Here is a 24985-nt window from a genome sequence, read left to right as displayed (position 1 = left end):
CAATAACTTTTATATTACAAATAAAGTGGTTATTCTTCCAAATCAAGTAGTTAGCTACTTACCTAGCTACCTATTTAGCTACTTAATGTACCTACCTAAATATATTAGCAGCTGTCATTGTGAAAACTATGTCAAATTAAATGATGATTGGACTCTAGAAAACTGGATAGAAGTGTTGAAATATGTTAAATTTCACTAGCTATCACTAGTTACGTACCCAGCACACTAAGATCCTGTGGTACTAAAACATCAGCAGATGACAGCAGAGTTTCTGTACTATTAAGTCTTCAGAAGTGTTTTATTCCTCTTATACCACAGCAATTTGGCAACACTAAAACATTTTATTTATTAAACAGCAGCATATCGTACCTTTTATTCATATACAGTTTTGTTTAATGTTATGAAACGTCCACAAGACAGATTAGTTTTTCCCCTCAGTCGTTCCCTTACCAGCCTCTTTCTCTCTCTCTCTCTCTATCGTCCACCATACAAGTCCTTGTATAAGTGCTACTGTAGAAACGATAACATATTACAACAAGTGCATTCATATAAACCTGTGACTGATATCAGTTGGTACTACTGTCAGACCTGCTGTTAATCAACACCTTCTGACAACACCTGTCTATGTGGGCATCTGACCATGACACCCATATGTGCTTGTTGAACATCCTATTCCAAAGGCATGGCATTAATATGGAGTTCCAGTCAAGAGAAATTGTAATGGTACAGAATACAAAGACATTCTCGACAATTGTGTGCCTCCAGCTCTGTGGCAAACATTTGGTGGTCATGGTCAGGCATCCACACACTTTTGGCCAGTATATAGTGTATATTTTTGCTAAATCGACATCCAGGTCCCTGTGAAGTTGCTTTTTGCTGATGTTTATGCTTAAAAGCACTATACACCTAAAAGGAATTGAATCCAAACATAAAAGTGGCATCCTTGATGCTAGTGTGGAATGCTTTGGTTTACACACTTGCTGAGCACTGTAGTTGGAAGACAAGTCCACAGATTGGAGCGCAGCCATTATTTAATAACGTCTCCCTTCTCGCTCATGCTCTTAGATCTAATTAATCCTACAACTCTGAGCTTTTCAGTGGAGACTGAGATTGACATCAAGCAACAGTCAGCATTTAGCAAGTGAAAAATGATGCCAGACCACACTTGCATCTGGTTCATATTTCATTCTGAACTGCATTAACCGAGGCAATCCAGAAACACAGCACAGAATGGATATGTAATAGTATAATATATAATAATATATATAATGCTTATGATAAGTGATGGATGATGTTATGTGCTGTGTAGGTCAACACCATCAAATTCACAATGCAAACACTGACATTAGATCTACAAGTGAATGGTTTAAGTCTACAAGTAAAGCATACCCAAGTGACTGAAGGGCAGCAACACAGGCAGAGCTATGACATAAATATTTATATGCTGGCAGCGGTTACAGGAACCATGTTTTACACTAATAAGCAGGTGTTTATAAAAGGTGTACAGTGGGTCAACAATAGAGATGACCAGATCATCCATCAAGAAGACTAAACCTTTCCTTCTATGGTAGCTAAGCTCTTGCAGCTCTCCTGTGTTGCCGGAAGCTTTAAAATTGCATGAGATGTGGTTCATTCATTCCCAAAGGCATGAAAAGAGAAAAAACACAATCTACTAGACTTGCATAATATGTGGAAGGCTATTATAAAGCCATGCTGGGAAATATATAAATGTATTTATTATGGGTGTAATACAATGCCACTATCTGTATCCGTATCATGCTCCCAATATTCACATCCATATCAGTATTCCGATTTAAACCCAAAGTGGGCGTGGCCTGAAGCAGAAGGAATTTTTTTGTGTCCTTTCCTTTCTTTTTATGAATTTGAATTTAAACTTAAAGTGGACTAAACAATAAGCTTTTTTTTCTAAAATAAAGATTAAAAAAATACTATTTTTGTACCAACCCATGACATTTTCTAATGAATTAGTTCTGTTTCCCAAAATATAAAGAAGTAGTCTAACTTAAACCCAAGACCCCTAACCAGGCAGTTACTAAAGGTGACTAAATGAACAGTGTAAAGGTATTGCTCTAAATGCATCACTGTAAATGCATCTTTCATGTTAATGAATGTGGTCTTTTTTGTTCCAAGAGCTTCATATCTGACCAAAAGACAAACGCATAAGCTTAGAGGACAAAAACTATAATATATAATGTATGACGAAAGGTTTGTGGGCACCCGACCATCACAACCATATGCTTTCTGAGCATCCTGCCCCAGATTTAGTCCCCTTTTGCTGTTATAAATACCTCCGCACTTCTGGGAAGACTTTCAACTTGACTGTGGAGCGTGGCTGTGAGGATTTGTGCTCATTCAGCCACAAGAGCCTTAGTGAGGTCAGACTCTGATGTTGGGTGAGGAGGCCTGGGGTGCTTCAGCATTCTAGTTCAGTGGGGTTGAGGTCAGGGCTCTGTGCAGAACACTTGAGTTCTTTAACTCCAACCTTGGCAAACCATGTCTTCAAGTTTGGGCCTGTTAGTTCCAGTAAAGGGAAATAGTAACGCTACAGCATACAAAGACATTCTGTACAATGTGCTTCAAACTTTGTGGCAATAGTTTGGGGAAGATCTTTATGTTTGTGTGATGGTCAGGTCTCCACAAACCTTTGGCCACATAGTGTATATAAATCCACACTTACTAGAGCTGTGATGCCTGAAATTCCTGAAATATTGGTTAAAAGGTTTAGTACATTTCTTCATTTTACTGCCTTTCTGCAGTTCACATGGTCACATGGCTGCTTTAACTCAATCAATTTTAAAACACATTCACTCTCCAAGCTTAATACCTCAGCGCACCATTCCATCTCACCACCATGTAACATTTAATAGATATTGATCCTTTTCCTTTTGTTTAATTGGAACATTCTGCTAATTATAATTTTAATTAAAAGCTGAACAGTGATCACTAAGGCTTTTTCTAGTCACCTTCACCTTCAGAAGCAACGTAACTATAAAGATTTATGTGAGGGCATGACTCTCAGGTTAGGAGTTTAAAGCTGCAGTATGTAACATTTCTTAATGGTTTAAAAAGTGCCATTATTAGGTCAGGAGTATAAAGGGAAAAAGCCACTGGCTCTTGCCCAGGGACAGAGAAGTCAAAGAAGTCGGGTTTGGGTTGAATTTTGTGTTTATTGACTCATAATGTACAACTTTTAGTCTGAGGTCTAAAAGTTTCACTAGTATTGTTGCTAATGTTGTGAAAGCAATTTGAACCTCAAGCAGTTATTCCTTCAGTCGTTGAGACATTGATTAATGACAATATTCCCAAAAAGCCAAACCCCACAGAACTCATAGAGAGCTGGCAAGCAAAAATAAAGTGCGACACAGCCTGAGCAAAAAAAAAAAAAGATGATAAATAAACACTGGCTTAGCTCTCCAGAAGTGATCACAGCTCCAGAATTTAATGGGATTAAAGAATAATGCAGCTTTTTTTCTTGCTAATCATCTAAGTTATTTTTGTGATTTGCATCAGATAATTATTTCCTCAGCAGACATTTTATTCAGCAAGTCGTAAATCCTACTGAATCCTGAGTATATATTGACTTGCCATTTGCTACCATCAATTTAATCTGCACAATATATATAAAATATTCTTCCACTGTGAATTGCTTGCAAAGACATTTCTGCCAGAGAGGTCTCAAAGTTATGTACTGCTGCTTTAAATCCAGCTTGGTCTGATGAGCTACCAGATGCTGATGATATCCTTAAGGATAACATACCTACAATGTAGCATTAGTAGCAGTAATTCAGAAGCTGTTTCCTTTCTACCAACACAAACCAGCTGGCAAAGATGGTCTACCAGTTTTATAGCTGGTCAGACTAAGGTGGATTTTTTTTTTTTACATTTATATTTATTCACTTGTAGTTCTATCCAAAGGAACTTTTGGTGCACCTGAGGAAAAATACAATCCAAGCTGAATAGATAATGGACCGAAAAAAACAAAAAAAAAAACAACTGTGGCTCTCATTATTAAGCAGAACTTTTGGTCAATAATGCAGAACCTACCTGAGTTACCACCGCATGCATCATGCTTTCCTTTAACCACCGATTCCACATTTGTTTTTCAAGACAGAATATTTGCTACTAAATAACATGAAGTCTGATGATATCTTCTCCAACGCTCTGAACCAGACAGAAGCAGAGATTTGTTTCAACAGGGGAAAAATACTTTATCAGATCTAATTTCAATACATTTTCATCATTCAGAGATGACTTCTGAGCAAGACAGATCTCCATGAAATATTTGTAGAACAGTAATATTTAAAAGGCTTCTCTACACAGCAAAACAAAGAAATATCCTGACAGCCTGACGAATTGGACAATTTGCGACAGCAGAAGAATAATTCAGCAGTGAGTACAAACTGAAAGGGAACGAGCTCCACTATTCTGGATGCCATCTATTTTTTTTGTACGAGGTGTTAGACAGTGTATTGATGGTGTATGATTGTATTGAGTGATAAGGAAATCCAAAATAGCTACACTATTAACATTACGCCAGGCCTAAAAAGATAATGATTCCAAAAGAAAATGAGCGAGGTAAAACCAGGGTTCGTGTATTCTTTTGTAATTAAACTCAAACTGAAAGAGCCTGAAAGTCATCAGACTGAAATCCTGATTTATTTGACAGTGAATATTACTTCATTAACAATAGCAAGTGAGCATGATGTGATTATTTTTTGTGATCAGTGGTCTGGGAACCTAATTCAGTGATTGCTTTTTAATTTGGTTAATGTTAGCCAAGATTTGTGTGTCACATGAAAAGTGGGTGGGGCTAATCTGGTTCAAAGCTTGCATAAGCTTCAGTCAGCAATCACAGGAATGATCTGAGTAACCTCGTAAAGGAAAGCTAACTTACAAGTTGAAAGCTAACCAGGATGTCATAATTCTTTTCCTGATCCTTATTTTCCTAGAATATGCTGTCGGGTTTAGTTCAGCACTCTGACAGTCTCAGAGAGAGAGGGATGTCAAGCAAGTGTATAATTAGAATATTAGGCCTCTTCCACTCAGACATTTCTCAGATTAGTCTGACCAGCATCATATTTCGGTCTTATATCACAGTGCTGCTGAATTCTCAAATCTGATTGGTCAGTAGGTGTTGATTAATTTTCTATAACTGCAGCTCTGACAGTAGCGCCAGCTGCAAGGCAAGGTTATTACATTTTTGTTTCTATAGCAACAACTCATTCACAAGGACCTACATGGTGGATGCTCCAAATCTACATTAATGTAAATTTAAAAATACATGATTAATTGTTGAAATTGTTGAAATGGTGAATTTCTATAAGAATATGTTGATTTCGAAATTCTGGAAGGAGTCTCCAGTGTCAGAGCTTTATAACTATGTTTTCCAACAATAGAAAGTCTTCAGGATGGAGAGAGAACAATGTAATTAACTGAAAGTTTCAATCTTTGGGAAATAGCTGTGGTATGAGAGGAATAAGCACACTTCAGGATGTGCTGTTATGGGAAAATAATCAGCATTTGGATGGTAACAGTAACTCCACTTCACGTAGGCGTGCATCACACTTCATCATTGACATCATTGATCATTTTCCAATAACAGCACTCCCTCAAGTGTTTTACCTCTTACTTGGATTTTTTTTATTCAAACCTTGCTGGACATTTAACATGAATCATATTAATTAAAGAATAAAATTGTCGGTGATGCCTCCAGGTGAAAATTTCTGCATGAACGACAGATTACAAGCACTGGGTAGTGTGAATCGACATGGGAAGCATAATATCATAATTGTATTATATTATTATTAGTAATAGTGATTTAAAACAAATAAAGTGGAAAGACTATGGTTTCATTTATACTTTCTTACCATTAAAAAAATTAAACAGTGAATAAAATTATATATTATGGCGTCTCAACAGCTAGTATTATAACAATAAGGTTGGTTAGTAGATTCAGGAATTTTAAAAGTCTTGTAATATTCATTAGATATAAAACTACTGGACTGATATTGGACAGATAAACTTTATATAACACTTACAAGCCGACATAAAAAACCAGCACAGCACATAATAAGAGTCATAATAGCCTACAGTGAAAATGTCCATCAATCACCACAACTGAAAATGCAAAAGAGCTGCAAATATGAACAGTAGTACTATGTTGTTCCAAAATATAACCATTATAAAAAAACATTTCCAAGATGTTAAACAGTGTAGGGAAGTCTTGTGAAGCACGCTCGATCCTCATGCAGTGAGAGATGCAGATTCAATCGTACGTTCGCTTTGCTTAGAGAACACCTCCGGCTGAGCTAGTCAGGCCGTTAGCATGCGGAGAGCCAGATGACCCAACCTGGCCTTGAGTGTTTGGGCAAAAGGATGAAGGAAATGGCCCATTTTGTCTAATCCTGCATTCTACTAGCCGAGCATCCTGAGAGTGAACAGTTTTAAATTGGTTAAAAAAAAAAAAAAAAAAAAAAAAAAAAAAAAAAAAAAGGGGGCCAATTTTACAGGAGAGCTGTAGAAATGTCTATATTGCACAGAAGCTTTTTGTCCCCAGTGATAGAAAAGGAGTTCAAAAACACATTTATAAATTCCAAACTGATTCTGGGCAGGATGTAAAGGCTGTATCTTTGAATTCTGCTCAGATGTAACAGTCTTGATGCCAGAAGGTCAGAAATCCAGTTGAAGGAAACACAGTGATACAATGCAAGAAAAAAAACGCCCACATGCTTATAAAAATTTTAGAATATCATACAATGTCAATAATAAATTGTTTTACAGAAACCACAAAGGTTTTCAGTCTAATCAACAGAAAACCATTGGCGTCCACTATTATTTAGTACATTATTATCATTTTTAATTACTTAAATTAAAGTTATTTAAGTAATTTAAGTACTTAATTAAAGTTCTATTTTTAAAAATTCCTCATGATATTTAGACCTGAGAACTAGATTTGTCTTCAGTGCTAGATCAAGCTTTAGGCTCAGCAGTATAAAAAAATAGAAGTGTCCATAAGGATCATCTGGCAAATATTTGAGATCTTCACACATACACACAAATACACACACGCTCAATCATACACTTATGCAGACACACTGGGCATCTTGTCGTCCTGGAGTTCATCATGTTGCTACACTTGAGTGTGTTGACGTATCCACTGACGGAACTTTGTGAGTCGTGTGTAAACGCCAGGTTTATTGCGGCGTGCGCAGCCTTCTCCCCAACTCACTATCCCACACTGGAACCAAATATTAGCCTCGGAGAGACAAACCAGAGGACCGCCTGAGTCACCCTGCACAACACACACACACACACACACACACACACGAGAGCAGTTGAGATATATATTATAATTAACAAGAAAATGAAATAATATAAGAGAAGAAAGTCAAGAACACTAGATAATGTGTAACAAAAAAAAATACAGGTGGAAAAAGATAAATAAAAAAGGAGACTGGAAAGATTAATAGAAGACAGAAGGAAGTGAGAGCAAAAACAAAGTATATGGATAAATATTAATAGATAAGATAAAAGAAAGAATAGATAAAGGGATGAGAAAGAGAAAGAGCAGTAAACAAGTATATGGGGAAAAAGATTAATAGAGGAAAAGTGAGGAAGTAGATTAGAAAATTAATATGCAAGAAGAGAGAGCCAGAAGAAGGAAAAGAAAAATGAGGCAGAGAAAAAGCTGAAATGAAGAAAGAAACTGGAAAAGGAGATAAAAACAATATTAATTTAAGAGATAAAAGAGAGAAAGGAGAAAAAGGAGAAGGAGACTGTGTTAAAGGAACAGTTTGGCAAATAAGTATAAAATTTTCTATTGACCTTAAGTGTAGCTGCTTCTTCAGTTTTGTGCTAGAGTTACAAAGACTTGCTGGAAGTCTACATCATCCAAACCCTTGTCTGTAATGATATCCCTACATTTTCAAATACTTGCTTCAGAATGTCTTTTTAATAAAGCATTTCTTCTTCTATAACAGCAGCTCTCACAATAGGTTTAAATTAATTCCCCTTGTTTTATTACATCATTGTTTCTATGGGAACAACTTCCACATGATCTAAGAATAAAAATACATTCATTTTTAAAAACATTTTGTTATTTAACAGAAAAATGTTAAAGTATTTAAAAGGACTAACTTATTTCACGGACACTCCACAGCATTAAATGTAACTATAAATGGATAAAAGCACCACGTTTCATTCTGTAATAAATAAAAACTGTAATCACTGGCCCACTGCTGTGGTAGAAGAGGAATAAAACATGTCAGTGATGTTAGTGATAAATAATCGTACTTGCATACTTTTTAATCATCAATCAATAAATGTCCCATAACGAATAATAAGAAAATTCATTCAGCGTCATTTCCTGGTAATGGTGAATGACGTAAACTAGAGTAACGGGCCATGAACTCTTTTATTGCACCACTCTATATCTTACTGTCTTGATTGGAATGACAGTCTGCACTACAGGAAAATCTGATTCCAGTGGTCCAATATGGCCGCCTCGAAAGGTTACTGCATTCCGCCAAGCAGTGACTTTTTCGTTTATGTTTATTACAGCAAGTCACACATTACGCTAAGTCATATTGTGTCCTGTCTGTGTGAAATCACTGAAGCAATGGATGCGGTTTGAGGCAGATCTTTATGGGAAAAATATTTGGAAACACATTATGGTGAAACATATTATGTAAGTAGGTTAGTGCTTTACTTTAGCCTTTCAGATCCGGAGCATAATTAAAGAACTAAAGGTGTACTAGCTGATCAAGTAAAGTTGGGGTAAGGGGGACATTTTTTGCTTTAACTGAAATAAAACATAGAAGGACAAAGACAAATGAACAAAAGAGGAAACGTGAGAAAAAACAGACAAAAAAATTAACTGAAAATGAGAGAAAAGACAAAAGAGAGATGCTAATGAGTGAGAAGAGCTGTAGGTGGGTGAGGCACAGATAGAGAATTTAATTATTATTATGATGATCACTTGTCATCCATCATATCGTACTTCTAATTTAGCCGTATTATTTATTGTTCCATTTCATTTCGTCGCCATTACCCCGGAATGATTAGTTTTAGGCGTAATACAATTTTGCTGTTAATTACTTTGCCAATATCACTGCGTAAACAGCGCAGGCAATAAACCCTGTTTGGATTGGAAACTGAAATGAGAGAACGTGAGAGGACGAGCCAGCACATGAGAGTGAATTAGAGGAAGAGAGAGACTGGGGAGATAGAGGAAGACAGAAAGAGGCAGAGGAAGGCAGAAAGGGCCTGTCTGAGGGAAGCCGAGTAAAATAAGGAGATTAGGGGTGGACAGAGCAGATGAGTATGAGGAAGAAAAGATGAATAACAACAGAGCAGAGAAAAAATTATGGAAATCGGGCCGATTTTCATATCAGGGTGCAGAGGACAACAATTATACTCCTGCAGCATCAGTGCGAACACGCATACACACACACACGCACACACACATACACACACACTGCAGGAGACAGAGGTACAAAGTCCAGGTCATATTTACATTTGAGGGCTTCCAAAGAAACAACTGATTAGCTGCTTGCCTAAAAGCCAGGATAATGCTGATAATGTACAGTGGAGGCGTGGCTTCTGTGTTCATCAGTCACAGTGAAGGAGCTGTGGTCTTCTGGGTTTGTCAGTCGTAGTGAAGGTGGCGTGGTTTCTGTGTTCGTCAGTCGCAATGGAGGTTCCATGGATTCTGTGTTTGTCAGTCGCAATGGAAGGGGCTTAGCTACTCTGAGCAGAAAGGTGTGACTTCTGTGTTTGTCAGTCACAGTGGAGAAGGTGTGGCTTCTGCATCTTTAAGTACAGTGGAGAAGGCGTGGCATCTAAGTTCATTAATCACAGAGGAAAGGGCCATGGCTTCTCTGTTTGTCAGTCACAGTGGAGGAGGTGCAGCTTCTGTGTCTGTCAGTCACAGTCGAGAAGGCGTAGCTTCTGTGTCTATCAGTTCCACTGAAGGATGCTTGTCTTATGTTTCTATCAGTCACAATGGAGGAGGTGTGGCCTATGTGCCTATCAATCACAGTGGTGGCATCTGTCTATCTGTCAGAATCTGTCTGTCAGTCACAGTGGAGGAGATGTGGTTTCTGAGTCTGTCAATCTCAGCAATGGAGGCGTAGTCTCTCTGAGTGTCAGTCACAGTGATGGAGGCGTGGCCTTTACTGACATCTTTTTAAAACACTTACTTTATCACAGTGCATTCAGTGAAAACAGCTCTAAATCAGATCATATCAAACTGGGGTCTGATTTCAGTTACTTTTTCATACATTTTAATTTATCACTGATCTTTTATTAAGATGCACTTAATGCCCAAAAGCTCAGATAGAGAGCTAGGCACCTCTATAACTTTCTCACACAATTTCATAATGCATTTTCCTGCCTTCATTCTAGCTGGATTTAAATAACGAAGTCTTACTCAATTATGTCTCAATTTCAAGAACGTCCTGATAAAAGTAATTTTTAAACGCCACATCAGGCAGTGTATAGCAGAAATGTCCATGTACAATCATTCAAATTTATAGATATGTCCATTTACTTTAACACAGAGGGAGAAAGAAAGGAAAAAATAGCTAAAAGATATGTGTTTAGTTACAGAGATAATGAGAGAAAAAGAGGGGAAGAGAAGAGACTGTGCCAGCAGTGCAGCAGAGAAGAAGGTTTTTTATAAACTTTAATAACGGTTCTTGGCATTTCAATGATTCTTTGAATATTGTGAACTAAATATGGTCATGCCAATAAAGCTTAAGTGAAGAGAAGTGAGAAAAAGAAGAAAAATGTATGTATATGTAGAGTATATGCATAGCAGTGTTTTGTGTGTGTGTGTGTGTGTGTGTGTGTATACCTGACAAGCGTCCACACCTCCAGCAAGGAAGCCACTGCACAACATGCGTGAGGTCACCTGACCCTCCGTTACTAAATCACACACTGTGTCATTAATGATTTTCACCTCTGCTTTCTGCAGAACCGATGCAGTCCGTCCTAGAACGAACACACACACACACACACACACACACACACACAGAGATTTGATCTTTGACCTCCCCTCTCTCACCTCCTTCACTGATCAACTCCCTTCACTCATCAACTGCCTGAGCACCTTCCTTTACTCACCTTACTCCCTGACCACCTTTACTTACTCACTTCCTTCACTGAGCACCACCCTTCACTCAATCCCTTCCTTCCTTGATCATCTCATTACTCACCTCCCTCCCTGAGTGCCCCCCAGCCTGTTACCCAGCAGGGCATCCCAGGTGGGAACACATGCGAGCTGGAGGGAAGACACACTGGATTAACAGTGCTGGAGAACACCAGTGGCTCCTTCAGTTCCAGTACTGCAATGTCGTTATCGAATGTCATCTGGTTGTAGTCTGCATGCGTGATGATGGTCTTCACCTCTCGCATCTGCACACCTCTTTCCTCCTTTTCCTGATCGTTCATACCGCTGTATGTCGTCCAGCTCGATGGCTCACGGTAGCTATGGATAGAGAGTGGAGAGGTTAGCCTTAAAGACAATTGTTAAATAGGAAAAAAAAAGAAAGTGAAATTGAACTGAAATGGTTTTTGATTTTTGATATTTTAGTATATTTGATTTTTAACTTCTTTGATTTTGGATATTTAATGTCTTTAATATCTTTAATATCTAAGAACCCTTCTAAATCCAAATCTACATGTTTTCTTGAGCTAATTTTAAACATTTCCTGCTAAAATCCCTTGAGACCTTTTTTTCAGGAGACTGTAGCATGGCATTTTCTTTCTCCAAGGCCCATGCAGGAACAAAGTGAAACACTTTAGTGCATTTCACACTTTAGCACACCGCTTCACACTGTCACACTTTAGCGCATTGTTTTCCCCATCCTGGTTTTCGAGTCCCCTTACATCGCACATGTCTGTTTTTCTCTGCTCTAAAACTCTTGTGACACTGCATGGTAATGAGCTGAAAAGTAGCACTGGGAGCAGGTGAATAATAGTGAAGGAAGTCTGAAGGCCTTGGGAAAAACAGCTTTAGTGCTCCACCTGCTGGTGAGTCTTCTGAATTACAAGCTTCAGGATGATTTCAGTATCGGATGATTCGAAACAGTATGTTCAAACCTGTCAATATATATCATTACAAGACAGCGCTAACTACCTACTTTGCAATAAAGTACCTAATAATCCACATATCATGCTCATTCACAGCTTACTCACACGGACTTGTAAACTGGACACCACATAGCCTAAGCCTGATAATTAACAGAAAAAAATGCACTGTTATTTAACAAAGAAAAACCTATAACTACTGATATGGTGATGATTGCTGTGAGGAGACATTTATTTAACATTTTTTGGAAGGAGTCTCCAGTGTCAGCACTTTGTAACAGTAAAACTATAACGGTAAAGTCTTCCTCCACAGGAAAGATGCACAAAAGGATAGAAGATGTTACATTCTGCAGCTTCTCTGTAAGTTGGATTATTTGTCTTATTACTATCTTATAACTACAAGAGAGGGAAAGAGTTTTTAACTGATTGCTGTTTTAACGTTCAGTTCTAACAGAAAACTGTTTTGCAGACATTAAACCATGTTAAACATAACTATAAATGGATAAAAAGTGCAATGTGTCATTCTTTAATGAATAAAAAAAGGAACTGTGCTGTTATTGGAAAATTAATCTTGGGGTGGTATGAGGAATTTTGAGCATTACATCGTTGATTACTTTCCTGTAACAGGATGCACCCAAGTGTGGTATACCTTACAGTAGAGTTAAGGTATGAAAATTAAGGTTTTGTGCTCAAGCACAAAAGATTTTTTTCTTCTTTACTGACATAGACTTCCACTATATAAGATGCCACATGTTTTGATTAACTGACTGTCTTTGGGGTATGTGGAAATTTGACTAATATAGATTTTTCTGTTGGTTGTACTTACAGAGGGTCTCCAGTCATAAAGCAATGAGCGGCACTGAGCAGCCATTTGTTGGAGATGATGGAGGCACCACAGACGTGCCCACTGGTCTGGTAGTGTAGGCTGATCTGCCATGGCCATTCACCCACATCGGCATTCTGCCCCCCGACAATCCGGTTGTGTTTGTATGGTCGCTCCCCACAGTCTGAAAAAAAAAACATAATATTTAGGACAAAATTAACTGGGGTTCGAGTAAATAAAATAATGAGCTCATACTTGCCCCACTGATTCAGTACTGTTGTTGTTGTTGTAGCTCTATTTCCTTGAAACTATGAACAAGGACTTGCTAATTAGCTAGCACAACTAGCTGGCTTGTTTACAAAAAAAAAGAATGTTAATTAGCTACCAGAATAAAGTAATGTAGTCATGTCAGATGTGACAAATATGCCACTGTTGTCAAAATCTCTAGAACAAGTATTTATAACACTAATATCACTAATATGTCTAAAACGCACTAATGCACCTGAATCAAATCATCAGCTCATTAATGATCTCTTGCTGAGGTCAGTGTGTGTATTAGAGCAGAAAACATCATTAAAAAGTGATGCTCAGGCTAACAGGGAAGCCGAGATGGACAGTGACTCACTACAGCCCTGCTCATCAGAACCATCCGAGCAGTCGCTGACTTTATCACACTCGGCGTTGAGTTTGTTCACACACTGGCCATTTCCACAGGTGAAGGTGAAATCTGTGCACATTCCTGCAGCTGGAAGAGAAAGAGATGTGAGGATAAATGTAGAGGAAGAAACTAAAGTCTAGTGCCAGGATATTGCAATTCCTTCCTTTCCTTTTTGCTTGTCCTTATCTTCTGCCTTCCTTTTTATCTTATCTTCCTTCCTTATCATTCCTTCTTTCCTCCTTTCTTTCCTTCCATCCTTCGCTCTTTTTTTCCCTATTTCCTTCCATCCTTCGCTCTTTTTTTCCCTATTTCCTTCCATCCTTCGCTCTTTTTTCTTTTTTTCCTATTTCCTTCCTTCCTTCGCTCTTTTTTCTTTTTTCCCTATTTCCTTCCTTCCTTCACTCTTTTTTCCCTATTTCCTTCCTTCACTCTTTTTCCCCTATTTCCTTCCTTCGCTCTTTTTTCTTTTTTCCGTATTTCCTTCCTTCCTTCACGCCTTCCTTCCTTTCTGCCTTTTCCTTCCTTCCTTCCTTCCTTCTCCTTCCTTCCTTTCCCTTTCCTTTCTGCCCTTCCTTCATTTCTGCCTTTTCTTCCTTCCTTTCTGCCTTTCCTTCCTTGCTCTCTGCTTTTCCTTCCTGCCTCTACTTGCTTCATTCTTTTTTGCCTTTCCTTCCTTTATTCATTCCTTCCTTTCTGCTTTTCCTTCCTTTCCAAAAATCTTGAGTTCTCCCTTCTTTCAGAAAATGCCTTGAAATATTTATTTTGTCCTATAAATAGCCTAGTCAGGTACTATTAAAGTTTACCTAACAGAACCAAGGAAAAACAGAGCAGTGATTAAAATATCTCATTTTAATACTTTTTAACTCACTGTTTTAATACTTTTTAATTCAGTTGTAATAGTCAAAGCAGAAGTGACATTTACTGTCTTTACTGTCTTTAATTTACTGTCTGCTGATGGAGATTTTAGTCACCCTGTGCTAATTATCCATCAGATATAAGCAACTTAAAACACCGTAAAGTGCCACATCTGTCCCACAGGCCACCTGTTAAAATAAAGTGTGGGTTTAAACAGAGAGCTGGAGGCTGGATGCTTCTCTCATACAGCATAGCCAGGGATACGTTATCAATCAGAACTACTGATCAATAGAGGGCGAGGCAACTTATCAGCTTTAAATTATGCACATAAACTAAACAAGCGTGCAAGAGAGACACGAGCTGAAGGATGGCGACAATTCAGTTCAGTAAACAGCAAGCAAGCCACAAACTTTTGCCACCTGTCTGTTTGTGCTGTACATAGCTGAGTCAGTATTCAGTGGAACTTCAAACTGGCAGCAGGTCTACGCCTACCAGAAGAAATAGCTCATGAGATCATTCTGAAATGAGCAACATACAGCCATCTGGCCACTAGTGCTTCCTGTTTGTGCTTTAAATTAAATAGCAGCCAATAGATGAAAAGTAAGCATATTCCCCAAAATGAAGATATATCAAAAACTTTCTTCCACCCAAAATGGCTAAAAAATTCACACACAAAATAGTGGCTCTGTTATGCTGTGGGGGAATTTTGCTGGCTTGTTTTGCTGTCCAGTGTTGGCATGGTTTAGTGCGGGTGAATAGGATATGGCCTTCACAGTCACATCTCATCCCAAATGGATATCTTTGGGAGATTTTGGAGTGACATGTTAGATTTATTCTTCTGATTGCACGTATCCATGAGTACGTCAGGGCATCGAAAACGGATGCTCGCATTAAGTCTTCATACCTTAATGTCTGTCCTGTCATCAGAAAAATCATTTAAAACGCTGTTTTATACAAAATGTGTTCTGAACACTCTGAATGCATCTAAATGAATATTTGGAGAGTCATGTTTTAGCATCAAAAAGTATTGCAATGATGTTAAAGAGACAGATGGATGTCTGGAAGTTCACTTACACTCTTTACAGGAGGCCTCATCACTGCCATCTGCACAGTCTTTCTTCCCATTACACATTACAGTCTGAGGCAAACAAGTGCCATCTCCACAACGGAATTGATTCTTCCCACAGGCTACAGGATGAGAGCGAGCGAGCGAAAGAGAGAGAGAGAGAGAGAGAGAGAGATAGATTGTCAACATTCAATCATTGATCATTGGTAACTACCATGGATCCAGAGCTTATCTCAGTAACACTAGGCATACGGTGGGAGAATTTGCCTTGGATGGAATGCCAGTCCATCACAGAGCACCATGCACACACACACACATTCACACACTTATTTGCACCTAGGGCCAGTTCAGCATACCCTACCTGTTAGACAGTGAGAGGAAACCGACTTCACCTGTCAGTGGTTTTAATGTTATAGCTGATCAGTATGTGTATGTGTATAAACTCAGTTGTGGTCATAAGTTTACATACGCCTTGCAGAATCTGCAAAATGTTAATAATTTTAAAAATAAGAGGGATCATAAAAATTGCATTTTGTTTTTATTTAGTACTGCCCTGAATAAGCTATTTCACATAAAGATGTTTACGTATAGTCCACAAGACAAAATTATAACTGAATTTACACAAATGAACCAGTTCAAAAGTTTTCATATGCTTGATTCTTAATAATGTGTGTTGTTACCTGGATGATCGATGACTGTTTTTATGTTTTGTGATAGTTGTTCATGAGTCCCTTGTTTGTCCTGAGCAGTTAAGCTCCTAATGTCCTTCAAAAAAATCTTCCAGGTCCTGGAAGGTCCCAGTCCTGCAAACATTCACTGATGCTCAACAAGGCAACACAATACATTAAGTATAAGGGGGTGTAAACTTTTGCTCAGGATGATCAGTGTAAATTGTTTCAGCAGTGTAACATGTAAATATCTTATATAGCTTCTGAAGAGCAGTACTAAATGAAAAAATAAGATCTTTCAACAAAATAATAACAATTAACACCGATCATCCTGTGCAAATGTTTACACCCCCGGCTCTGTATCGTGTTGCCTTCTTGAGCATCAGTGAATGTTTGCACCTTTTATAATAGTTGTGTTTGAGTCCCTCAACTGTCTACAGCATGAAAAGATGGATCTCAATATCTCATAGTCACTGTTGGAAAGGGGTCAAATATGCAGAAAATGCTGGAAAAGCAAAGAATGTGCAGGACCTGGAGGATTTTTCTGAAGAACAGTGGGCAGTTTAACTGCTCAGGACAAACAAGAGCCATATGCACAACTATCAAAAAACATAAAAATAGTTGTTGATCATCCAGGTAACAACACACAGTATTATGAATCAAGCGTATGGTTCATTTGTGTAAATTCAGTTATAATTTTGTCTTGTGGACTATATGTAAACATCTGTTATGTGAAATAGCTTATTCAGGGCAGTACTAAATAAAAAACAAAATGCAATTTTTATGAACCCTCTTTTTTTTTTTTTTTTTTTTTAATTATTAACATTTTGGAGATTCTGCAAGGCGTAGGTAAACTTATGACCCCAAATATATATATATACCAATCAGCCATAACAGTAAAACCACTTCCTAATATTGTGTAGGTCCTTGTGCCATCAAAACAGCTCTGACTTGTCCAGGCATGGTGTGCTGTGGTGTCTGGCACCAAAACGTTAGCAGCAGATCCTTTAAATCCTGTAAGTTGCGAGGTGGGACCTCCATAGATCAGACTCAATCAATCAGATTGAGATCTGGGGAATTCGTGCCCATTGTATGCTCTTTCAGCGGTGGATAGGGGTCAGCATGGGCACTCTGACAGGTCTGCAGCTACGCAGCCCCATACGCAGCAAGCTGTGATGCACTGTGTGCTCCGACACCTTTCTCTCATAACCCATAACCAGCAATAACTTTTTCAGCAATTTGTGCTACAGTAGCTCTTCTGTGGGATCGGACCAGACGGGTTAGCCTTCACTCCCCATGTGCATCAATGAGCCTTGGGCACCCATGACCCTGTCACAAGTTCACTGGTTGTCCTTCCTTGGACCACTTTTGGTAGGTACTAACCACTGCATACTGGGAACACCCCAGAAGACCTGCCATTTTGGAGATGCTCTCACCCAGTCGTCTAGCCATCAAAATTTGGCCCTTGTCAAAGACACTCTGATTCTTACGCTTGCCCATTTTTCCTACTTCCAACATATCAACTTCAAGAACTGACTGTTCACTTGCTGCCTAATACATCCCACCCCTTGACAGGTGCCACTGTAACGAGATAATCAATGTTATTCACTTCACCTGTCAGTGCTTTTAATGTTATGGCTGATCGGTGTATATATCGATCATATACTATAGACATTAACAAAAGGCATATTGTAAGTGGACTCATTCCTTCTGCATTTTATTTAGATGAGGCTTCCTAGGAAGTCAGGATACAGACAGCTATCCTCAGAGGTCACGGATTTTTTGGAATCTTGAATGGCTCCATCTCAGAGAAGGCAATTTCATAATTCTGGTTCTTGAGGTCCAATTATTCACTTTGATACTGTTATGTACCCAAACCAGCAATAAAAGGTTGCTCATGGTTTTTAAGTCTTACTGTTCCACCCCTAGTTCATATCACACAATGCGAACCTGGCCTCTTAATACCAACCGAGTGCAAACGTTTGCATCTCCCATGTTTTTTTAATGGACGAAATAGTGTACACCAGTTAGCAGAGTTAAAACTGCTACCTCAGGAATGTGTGGAAGATGGGCTATAGGGAAGGGCTCAATATAACTTAGTCATCCAAGGATCCAAAACTTAGTCAGAGGATTGCAAGACAGTTATCAAGGTAAATAATGGGCATACTAGTTGCAGGAAAATATTTCCATCATGTCCAGAAAGGAAATTAAATATGGGATAAAACAGTATTTAAATATTTTGTGCTTTAAGGTGAAACAAATACTCACTGCAGTCTCGTTCATCACTGTTGTCTCCGCAGTCGTTCACTTGGTCACACACCCAGTACCGAGGTTTACACATGCCATTGTCACATACAAAGTGGTCTTCCTCACATTCTGGGGGGAAAGGACACACATATAACCTCAGACTCTTAATATATAAAGACATATACAGTGAACATGTTACTGTGAAATAAACAAGGTCACTATTTCTCAACCTAGAGACCTGATTGTTGAAATGTTTGCACTACCAATGTGCTAAAATACAGTATCTTACTTCTATTATATATCCTAAACTACAACACACACAATGTCTTTAGTATAGACAAAAAATACTGAGATACCCATTCAGAAGGTTATGTCTATGTTTATGTCTGTTCCAGGTGGATGGCAGTTTAATGACAGCTTTCTTTTAGTTTCTCATTTTGGACAAATTATTATTTTGTTTTGCCTGTATCCTTCTTGGAGATAGCAACCTCATAATTCCGTTTACTGAACAAGATTTTAAATAAAGCCTTTGAGCTGTAACTTTCAAGTGAAAACACTAAAAACAAAGTACATTTTTAATATAATCCTTCTACGGTTGTCTAAAGTCCACATGGCCCACATTTATCACTGCAGAACTGTTTAACACATCTGTGCTGCTGACTACCAGAAAATGGAGTTTGAACACTTCGCTTTAGGCTGTTTTTTTTTCCCCTCTTTCTGCTGAAAATAGAAGGTGCCATTTTTGACTGAAAATGTTCGGTGGCACCTGTAATAAAAATAACTACCTGATATATAGTTAACTACACTGTACTTTTCCAATGTCAGCTTGTCGAGCATTCTCCCTTTAGCATGAGAGATACAAGGGTGCAGTGTCCATACGTTCTTCTAGTGGGAACATCAAAATTGGTCAAAACGTTACTAAATTGAGATGGGGAAAGGGGTGGGGCTTCCAGTGTGTCAAGTAATATCAGAGAGTTCAAAACATCTGCATAATTGTTAATCATTCCAGATTCATTTGTTGCTTGGCTCATCTGCCTTTTTAATTGGGAGAAATAGAGAAGGTTGTTACTCCCAAACTGCACAGACTGCAAAAATTCAAAAACGTCAACAGGTCTGCTATCACTGTAATACTGGCACACGCATAACTGATCAAATCTGAATGTTGACAAAAACAAATAGAAAAGCGTCAGGGTATTTCTGAGAACAGGGACCGACTGTCACTGCTCCATTCACCTAGCACTTACGGCACTTTTTCTCATCACTCATGTCTCCACAGTCGTTCCAGCCATCACACTGCAGCTCTTTGGAAATGCAGAATCCTGTGGTACAGGGGAACTGACCCGGACACGCTTCACGCAGAGAGACAGACACACAGACAGAGATCACGCAAAGGGACATGGATATTAAATAATCGGAATGGAAATGTTCAGCATTTTTGACACATAGGCAACACCAACCACTAAAAATCTTCACCAGTTCACTTGTAAAGGTTTGTGCACCTTCTGAATGTAATACAGAAATAATAATAATAATAATAATAATAATAATAATAATAATAGAGCAGGATGATCAGGAAATCCAAAGCGGCTTACGGTTCTGTGGGTCGTACGCATTGTACTGAGCACTGAAGCCTTTATCCGTGTACGAGCTGTCCGAATGAAAGGTTATCACCATGGTGTTGGTGTTGCTTTTCAGAGTCAGAGCAGATCTTTCACCACAGTACCTTACACACAAGCAGAAAGAAACACCACTTTCTTTATTCTGGTCTGCAGTACGCAAATTTCTTAGCTATTTGGACATACATGTACACTCTTAACACATAGACATAAAGCTAATAACTGCTTTCTGAGAAAAAAAGAATCAACTCGGCTCACACTGACCCCATCTGTTAAGTGTTATGATTAGCCAATCGGTCAATAGGAACACATATTTATTGGACTCAAGGAATTATGTTTGAAAAATAGTTTTAGTTAATATAACTAAATTGTATTTAGCTATTACAGCTAATACAGTTGCTCAGTTGTTGCTAAATAAAAAACAACACACCAACCTTGTCAAACATTTAGGACTAAAATGGTCCCAAGTGTGACATGGTCATTGCCATAGTAATGTTCTTTAACCTAGATCAGTGTGTAGTGCACAAGAGGAGCCTAAATTTAGCTGGATAATTCTCGGACTGACATAATGTAACTAAGGTGTCTGTAAATGTCAGAGTAAAACAGGGCATTTCCTTTCGCAATAAAGTGAATTAAACGATGACGTTAACAAGAACATTCATACTTGAGTAGAAGTAGAAATATTCCCAAACTATATTTAAGTACAGTGACAGAATAGATCTACATCATTACAATGTTGTTGGTGTTGGACTAAAAATTGGAATCGACTGATAACAAATTATACACTTGAAATAAAATGTGTGGCAGTGTGTGAAAATCTCAGATGAAAAATCAAGTTTTGGCCAAAATGATAAAAAATTACAGACTGTCTGCCTATAATATACACTGACATCTCTACTGTAAGAAATCATAAATATATTTCACTAAAAATACATGTTTAATAGCTCAGCCTGAAGGGGTTTTTCATAATAATTAAAAGATAATCTTACTTTGTGCCATTGATCAGCACATAGTCTTTGCTGCAAATGCGGATGTTCACGCCCGGTTCCTTCAGACGGAACATGGAGAACTTCACCCGGATTTTCATGCCTTCAGGGACCTGAGCACATCACAAGCACAGTGTCAACACTGAAGGTGCAGTAGAGACAGATTTTAACCTTTTAACCTTTAAAAGAAGAATGTAGCCAAAAAAAATGAATATATCCAATTGTCTCATACCGCAAATGTACTGAAGCGAATGCAGCTAACAAGTAACGTAAACTTATAGCTGCTAGTTTAGCATTGTGTTTAATCACAAAGAAATCTTCTGGCTCAGTAACCCCATTCGTAGTAAACTGATTTTTATAAGTAGCAGAATATATCCAATATAAAAAAAAAAAAACAGTTTTAAGATGAGTTATTAACAGTGTGATGATGTTTAATCCCAGTCTTTATAGATAACAGTGTGCCATAGAGTATCTGTTTGAGATATTGAACATGGCTGGAGATGAATTTATATCGATGATTTATATGTATGATGCTAAACTAGAGGCTAGAATCTTCCTTTATTTCTAGCATCATTACTCTTATCATTGCAAAGTGCAAAACTAATTACACTTTGGACAATAAACCAGTCTTGGCTAATGGACTACATTTGGAGGAAAGGGCCAAAGGTGTAAATTAGAATAGTTTGTCCAACTACTCCCTAATTACGCAATTCATAGCAGTACATTTCCATGCACTCCATTACGCTCATTTTGTCTTAAATATAGCATTAGTCATTTCTTGACTAATACCACAAAAGCACATTTAAAGTATTTAAAGGAAACCAGCTAGACGTGTTCCTATATCTTTGTAACTTGTTTCACTCATTCACTCATCAGATAAAGTGGAAAATGATTTCAGACATCAACACCTCAGCCAAGTGTCTTCAAATAAAGTGAGATACAGACGCAGGAAGCTAGATAGAATAGTAAGTATAGTTACACTGATGGTCCAGTTGCAGTCCACCATGGGGGGGTAGAAGCTCGGGTAGTGCGGGCTGGTGAAGACTCCGGACAGGTTGGTCAGAAGGCCTCCGCATGTCTGAGCTACAGAATGAGACGGCGATGAGGATCAGACAGAACAAATCATACCACATTAGCTTAACACTACAGCAGCGCGGAGATAAGAGACTCCTTCTACATAACATTAAAGAACAAAGCACAGAAAAATACAGCAAAAAAATTCCCGCTTTAATTTTCAGAATTGAGAAATATCACACTAGCAAGAGTGCGGTCATACTGAATATCGGCATAGCCATGCAGATCGAATAGCCGTGACAATATTCAGTATTACAGCATGATTGTGAGTGCAATATTGCTTTTATACAACAGCTTTATAAATAAGAAATTAATATCGAGTGACTGACATTTCGGACACAATTTATTTTTGCTCAGCGAATGGAAATAAATCCCAAAGAAGCCCATAAGCTAGCTGGTCAGAAGTTATATTCAAGAAAAATGTATTGTTTTCGACATCCGCTGATGATGTCTACTGTAGTAACGGTTTCAGCAGGACTGATGCTAGAATTGGTATTTTACTCGGGAACACAGACGAGTGGAGTGATACAAACCATGAAACGTCCCAGTGCAGTTATAATAAATATAAGCACTCTTCGAATGCTGCTCGTCCAATCAAATTAGATTGAACCGGAACTAAATGTTGTTTAAAAATATTTACAATAATAAATTTTTTCTTTGTCTCTATTACACCTTTCTCACATTCATATGTGTTTGAAAGAAATACATTTTTCTTGGTGAATTGTTAACATACTGTATGACAATCTATTAGTAGCAAACATGCAAACCATTGTAGAGAATATAACTTACAAAAGTAGAAAGCGTAGGTTCAAACAGAACAGGGCAATTCCAGCTTTATGGATGTAACATTTGACCTCATATCGTCTTGCAACATGACATTTTAACACATTTACAACAAATATTGTGATATGAAAGACCTGAATTAACACAGTTAGCTGTTTAGTTGTTTTGATAAATTGAACATTATGGACAGGCAATCTTATTTTTATCGATGTTAGATGTTTAGATACTGTAGAAACCATACAGATGTATAAAAACATTTGAATATTAATACAAGAATCACCTCCAGGGTTCAACCCCAATCCTAGTATACGGTATGTGTGAGATCCCTCAAGATGCAACAAAAAAGTCATGTATTTACTTTAATGCAGGCAAGATCAAGCTTGCAGGACAAATAAAGACCATGTTCATTAGCATTAATGTGTAGTGATTCTTAGTGACTGTCTGATCAGGAACATGGTGGTTTAAATTACACTAATAGTTTGATTATATTATGCTTCTAACTTTGTTTTATATATATATATATATATATATATATATATATATATATATATATATATATATATATATTGAACATATATATATATATATATATATATATATATTATGATATATATATATATATATATATATATATATATATATATATATATATATATATATCATAAAATATCGCAGACACAAGCAAATAAATATAGTAACCGTGTGAGTGGTTTTACAAAATCAGTCCCAAAAGACCAGTTATGAACTTGGGTGATGCAGCTGAATTTGAGGAACTGTTAGAGTCAGAATTCACACACTATACTGACAGTGCAGGCATTCTACCTCTGAGTTTTTTATCCAGTGTTTCTAGGGGCATTTTCATCCACTTTATCCTTTAAATGTTTTAGAAAGAAAATGAGGACATGAAGTATGATGTGTGGTGAGGTACTAATAATACCTGTAATGGGGGGGATGGCGCTGTATTGTGCTTCAAATCCTGGTCTCTGAATCGTATTATCAGTGATGAGGTTGATGAGCATAAGGTTGCCAGAGGAGATCACTTCCAGGGGGTTAGTCGGGGGGCGGTGACCACAATACCTGTCAGTGCAGAAAAAATAGAGTTAAAGACTCTACTGTATTACTGGCAGTTATACATCACGTTGTATGTCGTGCATCGCAGAAATGTCATAACTACATAACGAATTTTTTTTGCCATATCATTCACCCATGCTGTAAATCTTCATATATTTGCTTAGAGATATAGTGTTAAGCAATATAATCTCATTTTCAACTAAATCTATACTATCATTTACTTAACATTTCTCTAGTACAATTCCACCCTTAAACTTTGTTATTATAATAGTAGGAGAAAATTACAGCTGCACTTTAAATCTAAAAATGACACGACATTGCCTGACAATATACTTAAAGCAAGTACATGAAGAATTTGGCACGTGTTTATAATGCAGTGACCGTAGTGGTCCCTTGAACCAGTGCATCCTAATATCACATACAGTTCCTGATTCTAACTGTTACTGTCCACTGAATATGTTCATTCCCATTATCACTTACATTATAACAGCTATAAACTGTTGCTCCTACGCAAGCCATTTTTTCTCTTGAAGTAAATATGAAAAGGACAAAGGCACAAAACAAAAAACAACAAAGCCCTCAGTCTCGAAAAGTTTTCAGTGTAGGAAAACTTGAAGTTACAGTTACCATTGATTGTAACAAAGTGCTGACATTGGAGACTCCTTCCAAAAGGTTAAATAAACATCTTACAGAAAAAATCATCACATAAACAATTACAAATCTTTAATCTGCTTATTTAGATTAAGTCTCTGCATTACTATAGTAACTATACATATACGGAACATACTAGAGTGCATTAATACAAAAACTGTGATTTGCCCATCAGCCGGCACTATTCTCAGAGTTGCTGTTATATATGTGTATATATATGTGTATATATCAGCCATAACATTAAAATCACTGAGAGGTGAAGTGAATAGCGTTGATAATCTCATTACATTGGCACCTGTCAAGGGGTGAGCTATATTAAGCAGCAAGTGAACAGTCAGCTCTCAACGTTGATGTGTTGGAAGCACAAAAAAATGGG

General features: G+C 37.7%; 1 protein-coding gene across 2 annotated transcripts in view; it reads right to left on the bottom strand.

Moving 5' to 3' along the window:
* Nucleotides 1-6027: 6027 nt before the first annotated feature.
* The window catches only part of st14 (ST14 transmembrane serine protease matriptase), a 58914-nt gene continuing 39956 nt past the window's right edge, over nucleotides 6028-24985 (bottom strand). For both annotated transcript variants that reach the window (XM_026934954.3, XM_026934955.3), the window contains exons 8-19: nucleotides 23825-23964; nucleotides 22010-22113; nucleotides 21034-21143; nucleotides 20021-20151; nucleotides 19673-19777; nucleotides 18450-18557; nucleotides 15522-15635; nucleotides 13560-13679; nucleotides 12938-13118; nucleotides 11238-11509; nucleotides 10877-11013; nucleotides 6028-7312 (exon numbers count right to left, since the gene is read on the bottom strand). In XM_026934954.3, coding sequence (XP_026790755.2) covers nucleotides 7151-7312; nucleotides 10877-11013; nucleotides 11238-11509; nucleotides 12938-13118; nucleotides 13560-13679; nucleotides 15522-15635; nucleotides 18450-18557; nucleotides 19673-19777; nucleotides 20021-20151; nucleotides 21034-21143; nucleotides 22010-22113; nucleotides 23825-23964 — 1684 coding nt within the window. In that variant the 3' untranslated portion in view covers nucleotides 6028-7150. The remainder of the gene's footprint in view (nucleotides 7313-10876; nucleotides 11014-11237; nucleotides 11510-12937; nucleotides 13119-13559; nucleotides 13680-15521; nucleotides 15636-18449; nucleotides 18558-19672; nucleotides 19778-20020; nucleotides 20152-21033; nucleotides 21144-22009; nucleotides 22114-23824; nucleotides 23965-24985) is intronic.

This window comes from Pangasianodon hypophthalmus, chromosome 14 (genome assembly GCF_027358585.1).
Source record: "Pangasianodon hypophthalmus isolate fPanHyp1 chromosome 14, fPanHyp1.pri, whole genome shotgun sequence".
Taxonomy (NCBI): Eukaryota; Metazoa; Chordata; class Actinopteri; order Siluriformes; family Pangasiidae; genus Pangasianodon; species Pangasianodon hypophthalmus.
Note: the sequence above shows the minus strand (reverse complement) of the source record. Positions and strands in the feature narration are given on the sequence as shown.